The following is a 15,686-nucleotide window of genomic DNA, read 5'->3' on the forward strand; positions in this document are numbered from 1 at the left end:
TTGTTTTCACTTGGTGCTGCTGCAAGCTGGGTCAAGCTGACCCCATACAGCAGCATGATCTGTTGCCTAACTCAGAAATTGTACATCCAAGGCTCCAAGGCTCCTGCATATTTGGTAACAATCCAGCAGAGTTAGTCACACTTATAGCCTTGTGCTGTAACTCCTCTCCATGTTTACTCAGAAGTAAGTTCTATTGGGTTTAATGGGTCTTTCAGTTGGAAAAAATGGAAATGGATTGCCTTCAAGTCAATCCTGGTTCATGGTAAGTGGTATTCAGTGGGGGTTTACCATTGCCTCCCTCTGAGGCTAGTCCTCCCCAGCTGGCTAGGCCTGCTCAGCTTGCCACAGCTGCACAAGCCAGCCTCTTCTTTGTCCGCAACTGCCAGCTGGTGGGCGACTGGGCTCCTTGGGACTATGCAGCTTGCCCACGGCTGCACAGGTGGCAGGGCACGTAACCCCTGAGCCACTCACTGTGGGATGATCTTTAGGTGGCCCTTGACACCCAGGAGACACAAGCAGGGATTTGAACTCACAGACTCTGGACTCCCAGCCAGGCTCTGCTCCCCACTGTGCTATACCAGTTATTTTCTCTCAGTTAAGTACAGCTAAAGATTGGTGGGCTTCAGCAAGCCTAACTCTGGTCATTGGCTTTAATTTCTAAAATGAGAGTTACTGGGTTGCAAAATCTAGGGTTGAACAGATATGTCAATTTTGGTTCCGTCAGTTTCTCATTTTTCCAGTCTTAAAATCCAGTTCTCCACATTTCTGCTGCAATTTGCTTTAAAAAAATACTTTGAAATTTTTTCAGCATTTTAGTGTGAATTTCTCCTAATAAACACATTGTTGTATGCTGTTCTGACTAATGTTTCTGCCAACAATTTCCCTTAATGTAATGCAGTTTTGTATGTTATTTTCATGTATATATTCAGTTTTATGCACATATTCCCCAATATATGCATTTTTGTAAACATTGGTTGGAGAACTGCATCACAAAATTCAGATAATTGCAAATTTCAAAGGATAGCTATGTTTCAGAAAGTGAGAATTTGATAAATTCAGCTTTAAATGCAAATTGAATCTAATTTTTCTGCCATACCTACCAGATTCTGCCAGGGAAACGCATACATACACCAACTGGGAAGCCTTTCTTGGATGTGCATAGGATGACTGTGGTTACTCAGTGGTGTGGAAAGGGCACCCTGTACTGTAGCCTTAGATTGTGACAGTCAAGCAGCCTTGTAAATAAGCCTAGCAATATCTTTAGGTCCTGTTGAATTAAGGCTGACTGAGGCCACAGCCACACCATCCATTTAAAGAACTCTTATACTACTTTAACTGCCATGGCTTCCCCCAAAGAATCCTGGGAATGGTAGCTTGTTAAGGGTGCTGGGCACTGTAGCTCAGTGGAGGTCTCCTAACACCTCTCAGCACCCTTAACAAACTACACTTCCCAGGATGCTTTGCAGGAAGTTGTGACTGTTAAGCTTGGAACAAGCAGCTACCTCTTCCCTAGAAGTGTGTCTCTCTGTGGTGGCAGGTCAACAGGAGCACATCATTATTATTCTTGACCTTGAACCACTCACTGAAGTGTACATTGAAGATATAAGCTCCTTCAGGGCGAGGACCTGTCAACTTTTGTCTGTGAAACTTGCCATGTTACATAGTGTATTATTTATACAGTTGCCTGTATGACGCTGATGGATGATGATGATAATGATAATAATAAGAATAATTTCCAAGGAGCGGGGAAAACACCCACATGAAGGTACATTGAATCCAACCTCTGCAGAAACACTCTATTGCAGGACAGATGAGCATTTTGCCCCAAAGACACAAACATTCCACAAGGTTTGATTTGGTTCCAGCTATGATAAGCCTGGATGAAAGATACAAGAATGCAAAGCCAAGTGTCACTTCTAAACACAACAAGGGCTACGATGGCCGGGGGATCCAGATGGCCTATGTTTCTTCTCAGCCACGGCTGCCTGTACCTCTTCCAGTTTGAAACCTCTGCCATGCCTAAATCTGGCACCATTTTCCACCGGCCTGTGTAAACATTCACAGAAAAAAGAAAGATAAGAGGGAAATGTTCTCTGTAAATAGCAGATTGCTGGATGCCAGCAGGCATTATTAATACATTAGAAATGTCAAATATTTTGCCGCAAGGACATCATAGAAGGGGGTGAGAAGTAAATATGAACATTACAGCTTGTTTGCTGAACCTTATTTCAATGCTCATACCTCACATCAATATACAAATCCGGTAAAAAAATGGCAAAATGATTAAAGAGAAGAGCCCAACCCTCACTTTCTTATTGGAAATAATTTGGGAAAATAGTCATTCCAGTAAATATCATTGGATACTATTAAGATGTAAAACTTGGGCTACTGTATACAAGAACAGCTTGAAATCAACAACCATATTGGTGCCATGTCAAGTCTGACTTTTTTGTGGTTTAAGTCCCACATGAAAGTGATGGAGTGATTTATGTGTGGAGTTATTATTCTCCATGTATCTGCTGGAACTTTGAGAGACATGCTTGGCCACAATGCTTGCAGGTATTCCTGGATGAGACTGATTATCTAGATCCATCACAATCTAGATTCAAACCTTGTTTTGGAAGAGAATCAGCCTTGGTCACCTTGATGAATGACCTTTATCGTGACAGAAACAGGAAGAGTGCAACTCTGCTATTGCTGCTCAATCTCAGTGGCATTTAATACCATTGTGGTATCCTTTTAGACTGACTCAGTGGGATGGGTATCAGAGGCACTGTAGTACAGTGGTTCTGCTCTTACCTTCAGGGCTGCATCCAGTCGCACTGGGGGAGTGTTCCTGGGACCCCTGACACTTGTTGTATGGGATTCTGCAGGGTACTATTCTCTCCCCAGTGCTATCTAACATCTATATGAATCAATTGGGAGTGGTCATTAGGAGTTTTGGAGCAGGGTGTCAGCAGTATGCAGAAGACACACAGCTCTATTTCCCCATAATTTCTGAATCGAAAGGCTGTGAACGCTCTGGATTGGTGTCTGAATGCTGTAGTGGACTGGATGAGGGCCAGTAAACTGTGCTTGAATCCTGAGAAGATGAAGGGTCTTTGGGTAGGTGGTTCCCATATTCAGGAGATAAGCTAGTTACCTGTTCTGGATGGGGTCTCTGAAAGGTCAGGTCTTTGGCTTAAAGGTATTCCTGGATTCATTTTTGTCACTAGAGGCCCAGATATCCTCTGTGGCTAGGAGTGCCTTTCATCGGCTTTATCTGGTTCGTCAGCTGTAGCTGTTCCTGAACAGGGATAGACTTGACCTCTGTAGTCCGTGCATAGGTTGGATTACTGCAATGTGCTCTGTGTGGGGCTGCCACTGGCCCTGGTTTGGAAGCTTCAGCTGGTGCAAAATGTGGCAACCACACTATTGATGGGGACACATGGCCAACAACATGTGACACCACTCTTAAAACATCTGCACTGGCTGTGCATCCACTACCAATCAGGCACTCTGTTGGTGTGTTTGCACTGCAGTGCTCTCCCCACTGCTTGCCCCTCCCCCTCTCCCAGTAAGCAGCAGCAACTCACCTGTTGGGAGATCAGGTAAGCACCTCTGCCCCACTACATCATCCACTACTGGTCTCTCCTCTGTCCCTCACACTCAGGTCCATATTTCCTCTCATTTAGAGGTTCCCTGGAGTAATTTCTATTTATCTCCTAGACCTGCCAGTCAGGTCTAGGAAGCACAGCCAGGCAATTACAAGCCTCGCTATAGTCCCACCCCTATCAACATGGGGGGGGGAGTGATTTTAAAAACATTAATTGAAAACACCTCCAACAGGAGTGGCTTGGGGTAGGTGCTGAACCCCTTTGCTTCTCCATTCCCCACCCCTGATTATACATGTAGTCAATCAAGAGAACAGCACAAAAAAGCAGCAGAATGCAAGATTGAGCGCATAGTTCAGCTTCCAGAGTTCTCTGCTTTCATTAAAAAAAAAGCCGTAAGTTGTTAATATATAAATGAATTTAGGCTTGAAAGCGTATGGGAAACGCCTTGTGAAATCTCCAGAGCCAAGCAGTGCAGTTAAATAGTATTTCCTCTAGTCGGGGTGGGGTTTCAGTGCCCATCTACCTCCATGACCCTCCCATTACTAGATGCAGCAGAGTATATTATGCAAAATAAGGAAGAATTGCATCATTTATTAAGGTCACAATCTTTGGACAGAATTTGTTTCTCGCACACACAGTATTGTCAGCGATTGCCTGTACATATATATCTTCTTCATAGACAATATTATACTGTGATGGCCACTCCCCAGCCACCGTGGGCCCATCCCCTCTGAGAGAAGGCAATTCCCAGCTAACACAGAGGGTACCCCTTTGCTTAGCCCACTCTTCCCCTCTACAGAGCCCGCTACAACCAAATAAGGGGGGATTTGATTATAAGGCTGTCCCCTGTGAATCAGCCTAATCATAGTAATAATAGTAAAACTTTCCTTGGGTCTCCTTAGAGTCTCTCAAGGAAGCATGTGATTTAGCTTTGAACATGGCATGGGTGGTGAAAATAAAGACAGACCACACCAGGTTTATGAAACAAGATCTAATGTTAACCAGAACAGAAAATTACAGAGTTCCAGAGAAAGATATGCAATGCAAAAGTTACAGAAAACCAATATCCCCTTTGGAGCAAAAGAGACAGACAAAGCATTGTTAAACGCAATCCTCTATCCCTGGTTCTATTGCAGCCTTTCCCAACCAGTGTGCCTCCAGATGTTGTTGGACCACAACTTCCATCAGCCTCAGCCAGCATTGCCAATGGCCAGGAGGATGGGAGTTGTGGTCCAACAACATCTGGAGGCACACTGGTTGAGAAAGGCTGTTCTATTGCATACCCTGCAGCAGAATCTTCTCAAGAGTTGCAGCCTTTACTTCTTTGTTCTTACCATGCTGAGTTCCACCTTTGAACCACCCATCTCCAGCCTGTCCACCTGTAGATATCATCTCTGTTTACCTGCCCTCTGCCAATCACAGGCTCCACCCGGCATGATTCAGCCAGCAGGAAGTATTGGCTCCCAGGTTACAGGCAAAAAGAAGTGTCTTTAATTTTCTTGCCCTCAGAGAAGAGGCATGATATTTCTCAGGTATGTAATGGAGTTTGACTTCCTCTTCATTTGGACCCTTGGACCCTAGGGCAGGTCATGTGAACAGCCAGACCAGGTCCTTTGAGGTTAACCCTATAATCCCCAAACAGACAATAAAGATATGCATTCCCACATAATACACAACATCCGTATAAAAGCATAGTTCATAGTAACAGTCCAGGACAGCAAAGACCAATTCCTTCACATTTACAGAGGCCCAATCCATCTGAAGTTCACCTTGACTAAGGCAACAATCCTGTGCACACTTATTGAGAGTAAGCTACAATGAATGCTGTGGGAGTTATTTACAATGGGTTTGCACATCCCATTGAAGGTAGCAGGACATTAGTAACAAGTAATTTGTTCCATTGGTTTCGGTGGGATTTTTAGCTGGATTACAGCTGAAATTTTATCTAACAAGTAGTTTCAAAACGACTTACTGCCACAGACATTCAAGAAACTGCAGTTGTATACATTTACTTCAGAGCTCATAATTAATAGAGCTGCATCCAGCTAGTTGGGTGGAAGTGCATGTCACAATCTGCATCAAAAGACACATCCAGCCACTTCAATGGACAGTGAATAATCACATGCCCATCAGCTGCATTCATATCATTGACATGCATGGAAATCTACTGCATCATGCACATCTCCCTTGCTGGATCCAGTTGACAAGTATAGAGGCAGTCAGGCTTTCCCAGCAGCAGAAGAAATGAACCACACACACACACACACACACACACAATCTCTACTATAATGTTTATTAAATAGTACTTTTAAAAGGCTTTTATACAAATCATAGAAACACAGTTTGAGTTTGTTTTTTCTTTAAACACTGAAGAATCACAGTAAAAGCTTTAAAGTCCACATAATCTGGCTCAGCCAGTAAATGGTCGAACTACCTTAAGCTGGTAAATTGTGAGAAATTCTGTTTCCTGTATACCATTTTTCCATTTTTTTCTTTTAATCCCCATGCTTCCTTGTCAACAACTCCCTGCAAAGGATCAACTACGCCATGAGGAAGATGACCTTGAGGGGGTGGGAGCAATGCTTATTTCAACAAAGGCATTGGTAACCCAGGGTTGGTTGGTTTTTTTTTTTTTGGTGCACTTTGGAAAGGGGAAAATCGTCAAAGAATATGGATAAGCAAATACAACATATATTTGCAGATGAAGATGTAGTGACATGAATATATGCACCATATTTTCCTTGCCCTGTTAAAAATACAATCAAACACAGTTTTCTGCATTAGAACAGTAAAGCACCCAGCAGAGAGGTTAAGTGAGGTATCAGCTATGCAGCATTATGGCCTGATTCTGCTCACTGAGTGCACACAGCCAAGCCCCTGTACCAGTCAACACGGTATACAAAACATGGGACTCTTCAAGAGGGAGCTGGTTTCATTAGTATGCAGTTTGTGCTGAACTCTCTGTTGAATTCATGCCAAGGTCAGTAGCATCCTCCAGCCTCTGATTAAAGATACAAGTAGTCCCACATAATCACACACATATATCACACATACAGAGAACTCACAAGCACGCGCAAACACATATGCATTGAAATATATGTATACACGAACTCTCACTCTCTCTATGTCTACTATAGACAGCAACTCTACCTTTTAATATATCTATTACTCCTGTCAGGTGACCTTTAGAGATACAGCCTGTCTTCTTTCATCCTGCACACAATTATAAGAGAAATAAAGTTGGGGCACAATCCAGCCAGAGGTAAGCACATGCTTATCTCTCCCACTGAAATCAATGGGACATAAAAAGTGGTTAGCTTTGGCTGACCCATGGCCCTTTCTTTTATGACAGTAGCAGCAATCTGGTCTGCAAAATGACCCTGTAAATTACTCTGTGTTTCTTTAAGATGGGGGGGGGGAGAAAGGTGTTGTAAGTGGAATATAATGGATAGATACAATAACTGTATGAAGGGGTCCTCTTTTATGGTGCTGCATCTAGCCTGCTAGAAAGACAGTGGTTTCAATACTTTTTCTACCATCAGGGAACCTTTTCTGTGTTGACCTCTGCTGAGGTAGGTCCTGACCATCAGTGATAGAACTCCTGCACAGAACTCTGGACCATATTTTAAAGCACACACACTCAGTTCACAGGAGCCACTGACTTTATGTTGATTGTCCTGTGTGAACTCGTGTGTGTGTGTGTGTGTGTGTGTGCTCTAGAACAAACCTAAGACACCCAGTGCTGCTGTGCAATTTAGGAAAGATTTGTAGCAGTAGGCCAAGTTGTTTTTCAGGGACACTTGTCCACCATTGTTAGTGATGTCATTGAGGAACTCCTGATAAGCTTCTAGAGAACCCTAGTGTTCCCCAAAACACAGTATGAAAACCACTGTTTTGAGGCTCATGGTTCACCACAGAATTAACTGCACTGAAATAACTGGGTTCAAGCATAAGAAGATAAGAAGAGCCTGCTGGATCAGGCCAGTGGCCCATCTAGTCCAGCATCCTGTTCTCACAGTGGCCAACCAGGTGCCTGGGTTAGCATACCTAACTCTGTTCTGGATTGTGGTGTCAGCCTGTCACTGAAAATGAGTGCTTTGCTTATCCACTTGTATATGTAGTGAGGGAACATTGCATGTGCCGAAAGCTGGGTAAGCATGCATGCAAAGCTGCTGTGAGGGCTTTTCACATATGACATGGCAAGCAAATCCTGTTTAATACCTAGTGTGCCCCTGACAAGATGTACACTAATAAGTAAAATGTGTGAAGCGGCCCCAGCACTTGCTGACTACTACATATATGCCTAGGAAATTGCATTTCAACAGCTATGCCAGCACAACATCACAAAACATGATGTTACACCAGCGTCTCAGCAGTATAATGTTGGCCTAAATGTTTAGTCGTAGGCTGTTTGGTGTTGTTCCTCAAATTACCACAGATTTCTGAAAATTCTGCTGATTACCCCCTCTGCTTAGATCTTTCCTCCATCTCAGCCATTTTGATTTCTCCTAAGAAAGTGGCTTGAAGGTAGCTGCCAAGAGCTGAAACAAAAAGCACTGAAAATGGAAACTTAGCATTTGTAAACTTTTATTCCACTGGTCTGCAACACACCTCAAGCATGGCACAGCTGTACACATGACAGCACTAGAAATATATCTGACCACTTAAAAGGACAAAACTCTACCCAGTAGAGATCCAATGATGATCATGATGAAGAAGATGATGATGATGATGAAAAGGAAGAGGAATAGGGGCAGGGGTGAATGCCTCCCTTGTATTTTGATACATCACACATCTCTAAGTAAAGGGAAAATATTTTTCTAAGGCACTTGATTTTAAAAACACACACACATAAAACCCTTCAAAAATGAACAATTTGCTTTGCAAATCACTAGGAAGCAAGTTGTATTATTTTAAAGGGATAACAAGATGACAGCACATTGGTCCTGACCTTTTATTCAAGAACCACATTAGAATATCCACAGACTTGATACCCTGCTATGTTGCCGTAACGCAAAGGACTGTAATGGTTGCTTCCACCCAACGACCTAACTCTGCAAAGATACCTTGGTCAGAAAGAATCACCAGTATCATGCCACTCATGCATGTGTTCAAAGGCCATACCACCCAGATAATCTGTGGTTGTCTAGCCTTTGTTGAACTACAGCTCTCATCATCACTGACAAATGGCCATGCTGGCTGGGGGCTGATGGGAGGTGGAGTCCAACAACAACTAGACAGCCACAGATTCCTCACCCCTGCTATAAGTCTTTGCAGAATGAAGACCTTAATATTAGCTAATGAAGAAATCAAATTATACCTGTCAGAGGATGGAGGTATCATGACCACTCTTCAGTGGGCTGCATAACTGAATTCATCACCCCCCCTTTAACTCTACTTTTTCCCCATCAGAGTGCCCACAGCATTAACAAAAATATATATAGCAGCCTGTCCTCCTCTTGAAGCATATAAAAAGCTATCTCCTGAGTTCTTGGGCATCTTATAATTGTGTCCTTTGCTGCAATTTTCTTATAATAAAAGAACAGGGTTGTGGTTTGTTTTTTTTAAAGGACAGAAAGAAAAGTAAAAGAAAGCCCTTGTGATGAAGGCCTCTGCTGTTTCAATCCAAGATCTTGGATTTAATAAATGGCTCTTATTCACAAATCACTTTAAGGCTCTTCAGCTTCTCTTGAGGAGGCGCCTTTGTCGACTTTCACACCTCAGGCTGCCTTTTTCTTTTGCTTTGTAATCTGTAAAGAAAGCACTGCTGCTCCCATTGACCCGCAAGCCTAATTCCTGATCAGAAAATAGTAAAGGCAACAACACACTTTCATTTTGGGGCCTATAAAATGCAGCTTGCTGGGCTTCTATTACCTACAGCAAAAAACAAATCCCATAAAATCAAGGAGCATTTCTGAATGGTGATAAGCTTGATGGGGGCTTGTATGTGTGATTGTGTCTAATTTCTAAAGATAAGCATGGCCAGCAAAAAAGGAATGGGGGGGGGGAGAGAAACACTATGGAGTTTTCTCAGCCATCCCATTAGGGAAAGGAAGTGGAAAATAATGCTCAACATTTTGTTTCTCACTTCCTAAATACGAACCGAACATTTTGACTCTTGTGGAATTGATTCACTTGTCGAAGACATAACAATGATAAGCATAGCAGCTCCTTTGCTGGCCCCAACCCAGTTCTTATCATGAAAATAATTAGCCATAGTTCTCGCAGATTTTCCTTCCCCCCCATAAGTTTATGCCTGCCTCTTTCCTCTTGTTTTCTTCTTTTTAAACAACAGGGCTGTCAATGACTCCTCCCCACTTCAGTATTCCAGCACTGGCTTGTGTAAGATTATGGCATTCAGTTCCCATATAAAAAGTAATCTTCGTCAGCCACTCTTGCTGGAATGAAATGTCAAATGCGATTCTGGTGCAATCAGTCATGCCTCAGAGCAACACTTTTGGTGGTTCATTTTGACCTTGTGCTTGATGCCATCATAAAGCTCAAAATTGTAGTTCTCCAGGGTAGTGGAGCTCCGAGAGGACAAGCCAGTGTAGGAGCAGGTGCAGTACAGCAGCAACCCAGCACAAATTGCCCCTAGGAGTACACCAAGAGAACTCATGGCTATGATGGTGACCAGAATGGGATCCAAAGTATACAACCAGCTATTCTCTTTGTCCATCTTTGGGGTTAGTGGAGAGTTTGTTGAAAACACCGTATTGTTCTTCTCCAAGCCAAAGTAGTCTGAAACATAATAGAAGCAGGTAGTTAGAAAAGGAAGCACTTCCCAACTTTGGGCTTCTTAGAGCTGCTCACATGTGAGGCAGTCCTCATGGGATCACTTTGGAAGTGTATGGAACCCATTGGTGTGTTCACACAGAGACATCTATGGATGGATGGTATATATGCAACCTGCCCCTGTTATTGCTATCATGGGAACTGGAATAACCACACTGTAAATACCTGAGTGGAGGTAAACTCTGTGCAAGTTTGGCTTGAGATCACCCTGCACATTCGCACAATGATGCTGTGAAACTGTCCCATAAACCAGCTCTAACAACAACTATAAATAATGCATGAAGCTGATAATAGTTTAATCCTACTTATGCATATAGTACTTTTGATCTGCAAAGTGCTATACATCTTGTTTTTTGCTTTTTTGCCAAGCTCCCATCCCTTTAATGTCTGCATAACAGGCAGACATTCAACAGGTGATGCCTTTCCCAGCAAATAGATACAGCGATGGGAAAAGCTTTACCAGCTGTTGAATTATGGCTTGTCACAGAGCTATTAAAGGCACAGAAGCCTTGTCATAAAAAAAGTTGGAAACCCCTTTCCAATATCATCCTGTCTTGTTCCAATTCCCATTAACATCCTTCCCACTCCTGAAAATCAGAAGGAGAGGCCCTTCTCTGTATCCTATCTAGGCTGGAAGCACATTTGAGTGATGTGAGAGAGGGGGCCTTCTCAGTGGCTGCACCCAGATTATGGAACGCCTTGCCCTGTTAACTGCAATTGGCTCGTGCTTTTTTTCCACAGATTGCTGAAGACTTTTGTGGTATGCGGCAAATAATGTTTATATTTTTTGGTATTAACTGTTGATCTTGTTTCTTTTTATTGTTTTGTATGGTTGTTTTTATAAAATTGTATTTTTAAAAAATGTTGTAAGCCACCCTGAGCAGTGCTTTTGCACTAGAAGGGCAAGATATAAATACTTGGATAAATGAAAAAATATATTATGTAGAGTGGGATCTGTGGTTGAGAGATGGTGACTTGCTCAAGGCCACACAGCATTAGAGCTGGGACTTTACTTGGCCTGAACCTAATTCTGTAACCTCTGGGACACACTGGTTCTCAGTCAACATCAGTGTTATCACATCAGTGAGAGCGAGACGTACTTGTCTTATTATTAACTTACTATGGACACAAATAAAATTGCATTGCACCTTAGCATGGACAACAGGTAGAGTCTGTTGGTGCATCTCATCTCTCCTATCCACGGAGGCAGTGTCACCCAGGCCTCCAAATTATCTCACTATATGATTTTCCCATTCCATATTTTCTCTTTGCTTTTCTCAAATAATTTATCTGTGGTTCTGGTTCAGTGTGATGAAAGAATCAAACAAGTGCAACCCCCTACAATGAGGCAAACTGTATCACTCAGTTGCCAAATTTCCATGCCTAATTTGTCCCTAACTTATGCTCCAGTTAATTTATGTTCCTCTTGATGTATCACATCCGAAGGATGTTAATTCTGATGTGCTGACAAAAATAACAACAGAAAAAGAATTCAGAAGAACTTTTGAGTTCAGTAACTGTTTTCAAAGTAACTCTTCTCAGTGCCAGTTACTTTGCTTACCACACTATAAAAAAAGAAGAGCCTATTGGATCAGGCCACTGGCCCATCTAGTTCAGCATCCTGTTCTCACAGTGACAAGCCAAATGGTGGGAAAGCCCACAAGCAGTGCCTGAGCAGAAGACCACTCCCGCCTCCTTCAGTTTCCAGCATTCAAAAACATACTGCCTCCGGCTGTGGAGGACAGCACAGCCATCATGGCTAGTAGCCACTGATAGCCTTATCTTCCATGAATTTGTCTAACTCTTTTTATTTATTTATTTATTGTGTATTTTTAAAGTCATCCACGTTGGTGACCATCACTGCCTCCTGTGGGAGCGAATTCCATAGTTTAACAATGCGCTGTGTGAAGAAGTACTTCCTTTTGTCTGTCCTGAATCTTCCAACATTGGATGTCCACGAGTTCTAGTGTTATGAGAGAGGGAGAAGAACTTTTCTCTATCCACTTTCTCAATGCCATGCATAATTTTATACACTTCTATCATGTCTCCTCTGACCCGCCTTTTCTCTATACTAAAAAGCCCAAAATGCTGCAGCACATCCTCATAGAGGAGTCGCTCCATCCCCTTGATCATTCTGGTTGCCCTTTCCTGAACCTTTTCCAACTCTACAATATCTTTATTGAGGTGAGGTGACCAGAAATGTACACAGTATTTCAAATGTGATCACACCATAGATTTGTATAACAGCATTATGATATCAGCAGTTTTATTTTCAATTCCTTTCCTAATGATCTCTACCATGGAGTTTGCCTTTCTTACAGCTACTGCACATTGGGTCAACATTTTCATTGAGCTACTCATTATGACTTCAATGTCTCATTCTTAGTCACTCACCACCAGTTCAGACCCCATGAGCATATATGTGAAATTTAAGTTTTTTTGTCCCAATATGCATCACCTTACATTTGTTTAAAGTGAATTCCATGTGCCATTTTACCACCCTTCACTCATTTTGGAGAAGCCCCTTTGGAGCTCTTCACAATCCCTTTTTCTATCATCAGCAATCTTGGCCACCTCATTGCTCACCCTAACTCTACATCATTTATGAACAAGTTAAAAAGCATAGGTCCCAATATCAATCCTTGCAAGATTCCACTTTCTTTTCCAGCCTATTAGTACCTATTCACACCTGCATAGACCACAGTTGACTATTAAGTGGGAAATTCCAATAGCTATTTACCACCAGTGGCTCTGTTGGAAGGTACCCAGAAAGAGAGGCAGGCAGGCAAATACAACACCTGGTGCCTGCTCCTGCTTCAGCTTGGCTGATTTTGCTTTGTTTTGTTTTGTTTTAAGGATATGTTTGTAATGTATCAATTGAATTTTATAAATGCTGTGAGCAGCATTGAGAACTCCAGGGAGAAAGCAGGGTATTAATCTGCTACCTAAATAAACACACTGAGTGTGACCTGAATCTTCAGCCTTTAAACATTTAGACAACTGGCCACTCCACACAATGAAAAATGGAGAAGTGATTTAAGAAAGCAACAAGGCAGGCTCAAATATTGCCAAACCTGAAATGTATCTGAATAACGCTGGAAGATTTCCCCCAAAGCTTAATCCTCTCTAATCATAATGCATGACCGTTGCTCAAGTCCACTACCTTCACTCTCCTAGCCATTCTAGTAATTTCCAGAGTGAAAGGGCTGCTGATATTAATTTCACCCACTCCATGTGTATCATTCATATTTTTAAAGGCATACTGCTTATAGGGAGATGTGGGGTTTGCATTGGATCATTTCAGGGTACTGTACTTAACATGGTGCCCTCCAGATGTGGTTGGACTGAAACTTCCATTGTCTCTGACCATTGCCCATGCTAACTGGGGTTGCTGGGATTTGGAATCCAACAATATCTGAAGGGCATCATGTTGGCCACCCCTAGATCATATGAATAAACCACACAACTGCAAATACCCCTCAAGTATTTAATAAGCCACACCCACAAATTATGGGTTTTGTGGCGGAGAACCAAACAGTAGTTAAATATAATTTATAGACCAACCTGTGACATTGCTTTCAGTGTTATTTATGTACTAGAAGCCACACCTATCTGGTGGCAATTGTGGTCTACGCCATCTTTCCTCAGCATGTCTGTCAGCAAAAGTGCCTGTAAGTTGGAGCCACCCAAATTAGCCCTCACTCACATTAAAAAAAGAAAACCAAGCAACCAAGGTAGGTAATATGATCTCTCTCTCTCTCTCTCTCTCTCTCTCTCTCTCTCTCTCTCTCTCTCTCTCTCTCACACACACACACACACACACACACACACACACACACACACATTCCTATAAAGATTTAACAAAGATGTAATTTAGGAAGCTAGTACCTATGCGTGTTCAGACAACAAGAAACATGCAGCAAGGGGAGACACTGGGCCAGCTCATGTTTAAAATACTGGAAGCAAGCTTGGGGGTTACATAAGAAGAGCCCTGCTGGATCAGACCAAAGGCCCATCATTGTCCAGCATCCTGTCCTCACAGTGGCCAACCGGATGCCTATGGGAAGCCCACAAGCAGGGCCTGAGTGTAACAGTGATATCTTCACTTGTGATTCCCTACAAATGGTATTTAGAGGCATACTGCCTCCGACAGTGTGGAGGCAGCCACTGATAGCCTTATCCTCCATGAATTTTATCTAATTCCCTTTTAAAGCCATCCAAAGAACTTGCTCTACCAATGATGTTGGGTGAATCTAATTGTTTCCAAGTGATTTGGTTTTGGGGAGTTGACAACCATTGGAAAGATTTTTCACACAATTAAAAAAAGCTATTCAATGTGCATGGCTCTGCAACTCCTTATCAGCTAACATTTGGAGGTCTGACACATTTCTTAAGGCCGTGAAGATTTCATTATTTCCGGTGGCCTTCACAGAGACATTTTCTTAGCTGGGAGACCTTTGTTCTTCATTGGTTCTCTATACATTGCTGTTTTTGTGGAACTATTATTTTGTATTATGAATTGGATATGTTATTTATTTTTATTTATGGGATATTTTTTTTAAAAAAATGTATTTTTTGTTGCTCATATTGTATTTTTGAACTTTTCCAAGGCAAGCTACCTTGGAAAAGAATTCCTCAGAAAGCCAACATACAAATGTTTTAACATATGTTTTAAATAAATAAATTTTCTGATTATTCAGTTTAGATGTTTTGCCAATGAATTCATTCCAGAGTAAAGATTAAGAACATAAGAGGAGCTCAGCTAGATCTTTCCAAAGGCCTGTCTAGTTCAGCTTCCTGTTTCCAGACTAGCCAACCAGATGCCTCAGGGAAAGCCACAAGCAGGACGTGAGGAAAGTAGCTCTCTCCTGCTGTTCTTCCCCAGTCATTGGGGTTCATTGTTGCCTCTAATCCTGAGGTCGTCTAAAACCATCATGATCAGTAGCCATTGATTTTAACTTATGGCTGAACGATAGTGGATCTTTGGGAAAGATACTTAAGCTGGAATTGGAGAATCCAACATGTCTCTAAGATATTTGTTATACAAGCCACAGCATCTCATACTCACCATCTTCACCGTCTTCTCCAAAGTCTTCCCTGTTAATTGAAATATCATCCTCCAAAGCTGGGAAATCTACTGGAATGACATTTTTTTTTCATTTTTACTCTAAAAGTCTACTGCACAAACCAGCAACAACACGCGTTTCATAAAATATGCAAGCTCGAGGAAGCAATTTTTTTCAAAGCTATTCATAACTAAGGCCAACTTCCACTAACATTCATGAGCATACAATG

The 15,686-nt window shown here is 42.2% G+C and overlaps 1 protein-coding gene across 5 annotated transcripts in view; it reads right to left on the minus strand.

Moving 5' to 3' along the window:
* Positions 1-1,849: 1,849 nt before the first annotated feature.
* The window catches only part of NRP2 (neuropilin 2), a 268,051-nt gene continuing 254,214 nt past the window's right edge, over positions 1,850-15,686 (minus strand). For 3 of the 5 annotated variants that reach the window (XM_061607912.1, XM_061607910.1, XM_061607908.1), the window contains 3 exons: positions 15,460-15,528; positions 6,031-10,337; positions 1,850-2,046 (listed from right to left, as the gene is read on the minus strand). In XM_061607912.1, coding sequence (XP_061463896.1) covers positions 10,033-10,337; positions 15,460-15,528 — 374 coding nt within the window. In that variant the 3' untranslated portion in view covers positions 1,850-2,046; positions 6,031-10,032. The remainder of the gene's footprint in view (positions 2,047-6,030; positions 10,338-15,459; positions 15,529-15,686) is intronic. The other 2 variants (XM_061607909.1, XM_061607911.1) reach the window with 2 other exon arrangements.

This window comes from Rhineura floridana, chromosome 2, assembly GCF_030035675.1.
Source record: "Rhineura floridana isolate rRhiFlo1 chromosome 2, rRhiFlo1.hap2, whole genome shotgun sequence".
NCBI lineage: Eukaryota > Metazoa > Chordata > Lepidosauria > Squamata > Rhineuridae > Rhineura > Rhineura floridana.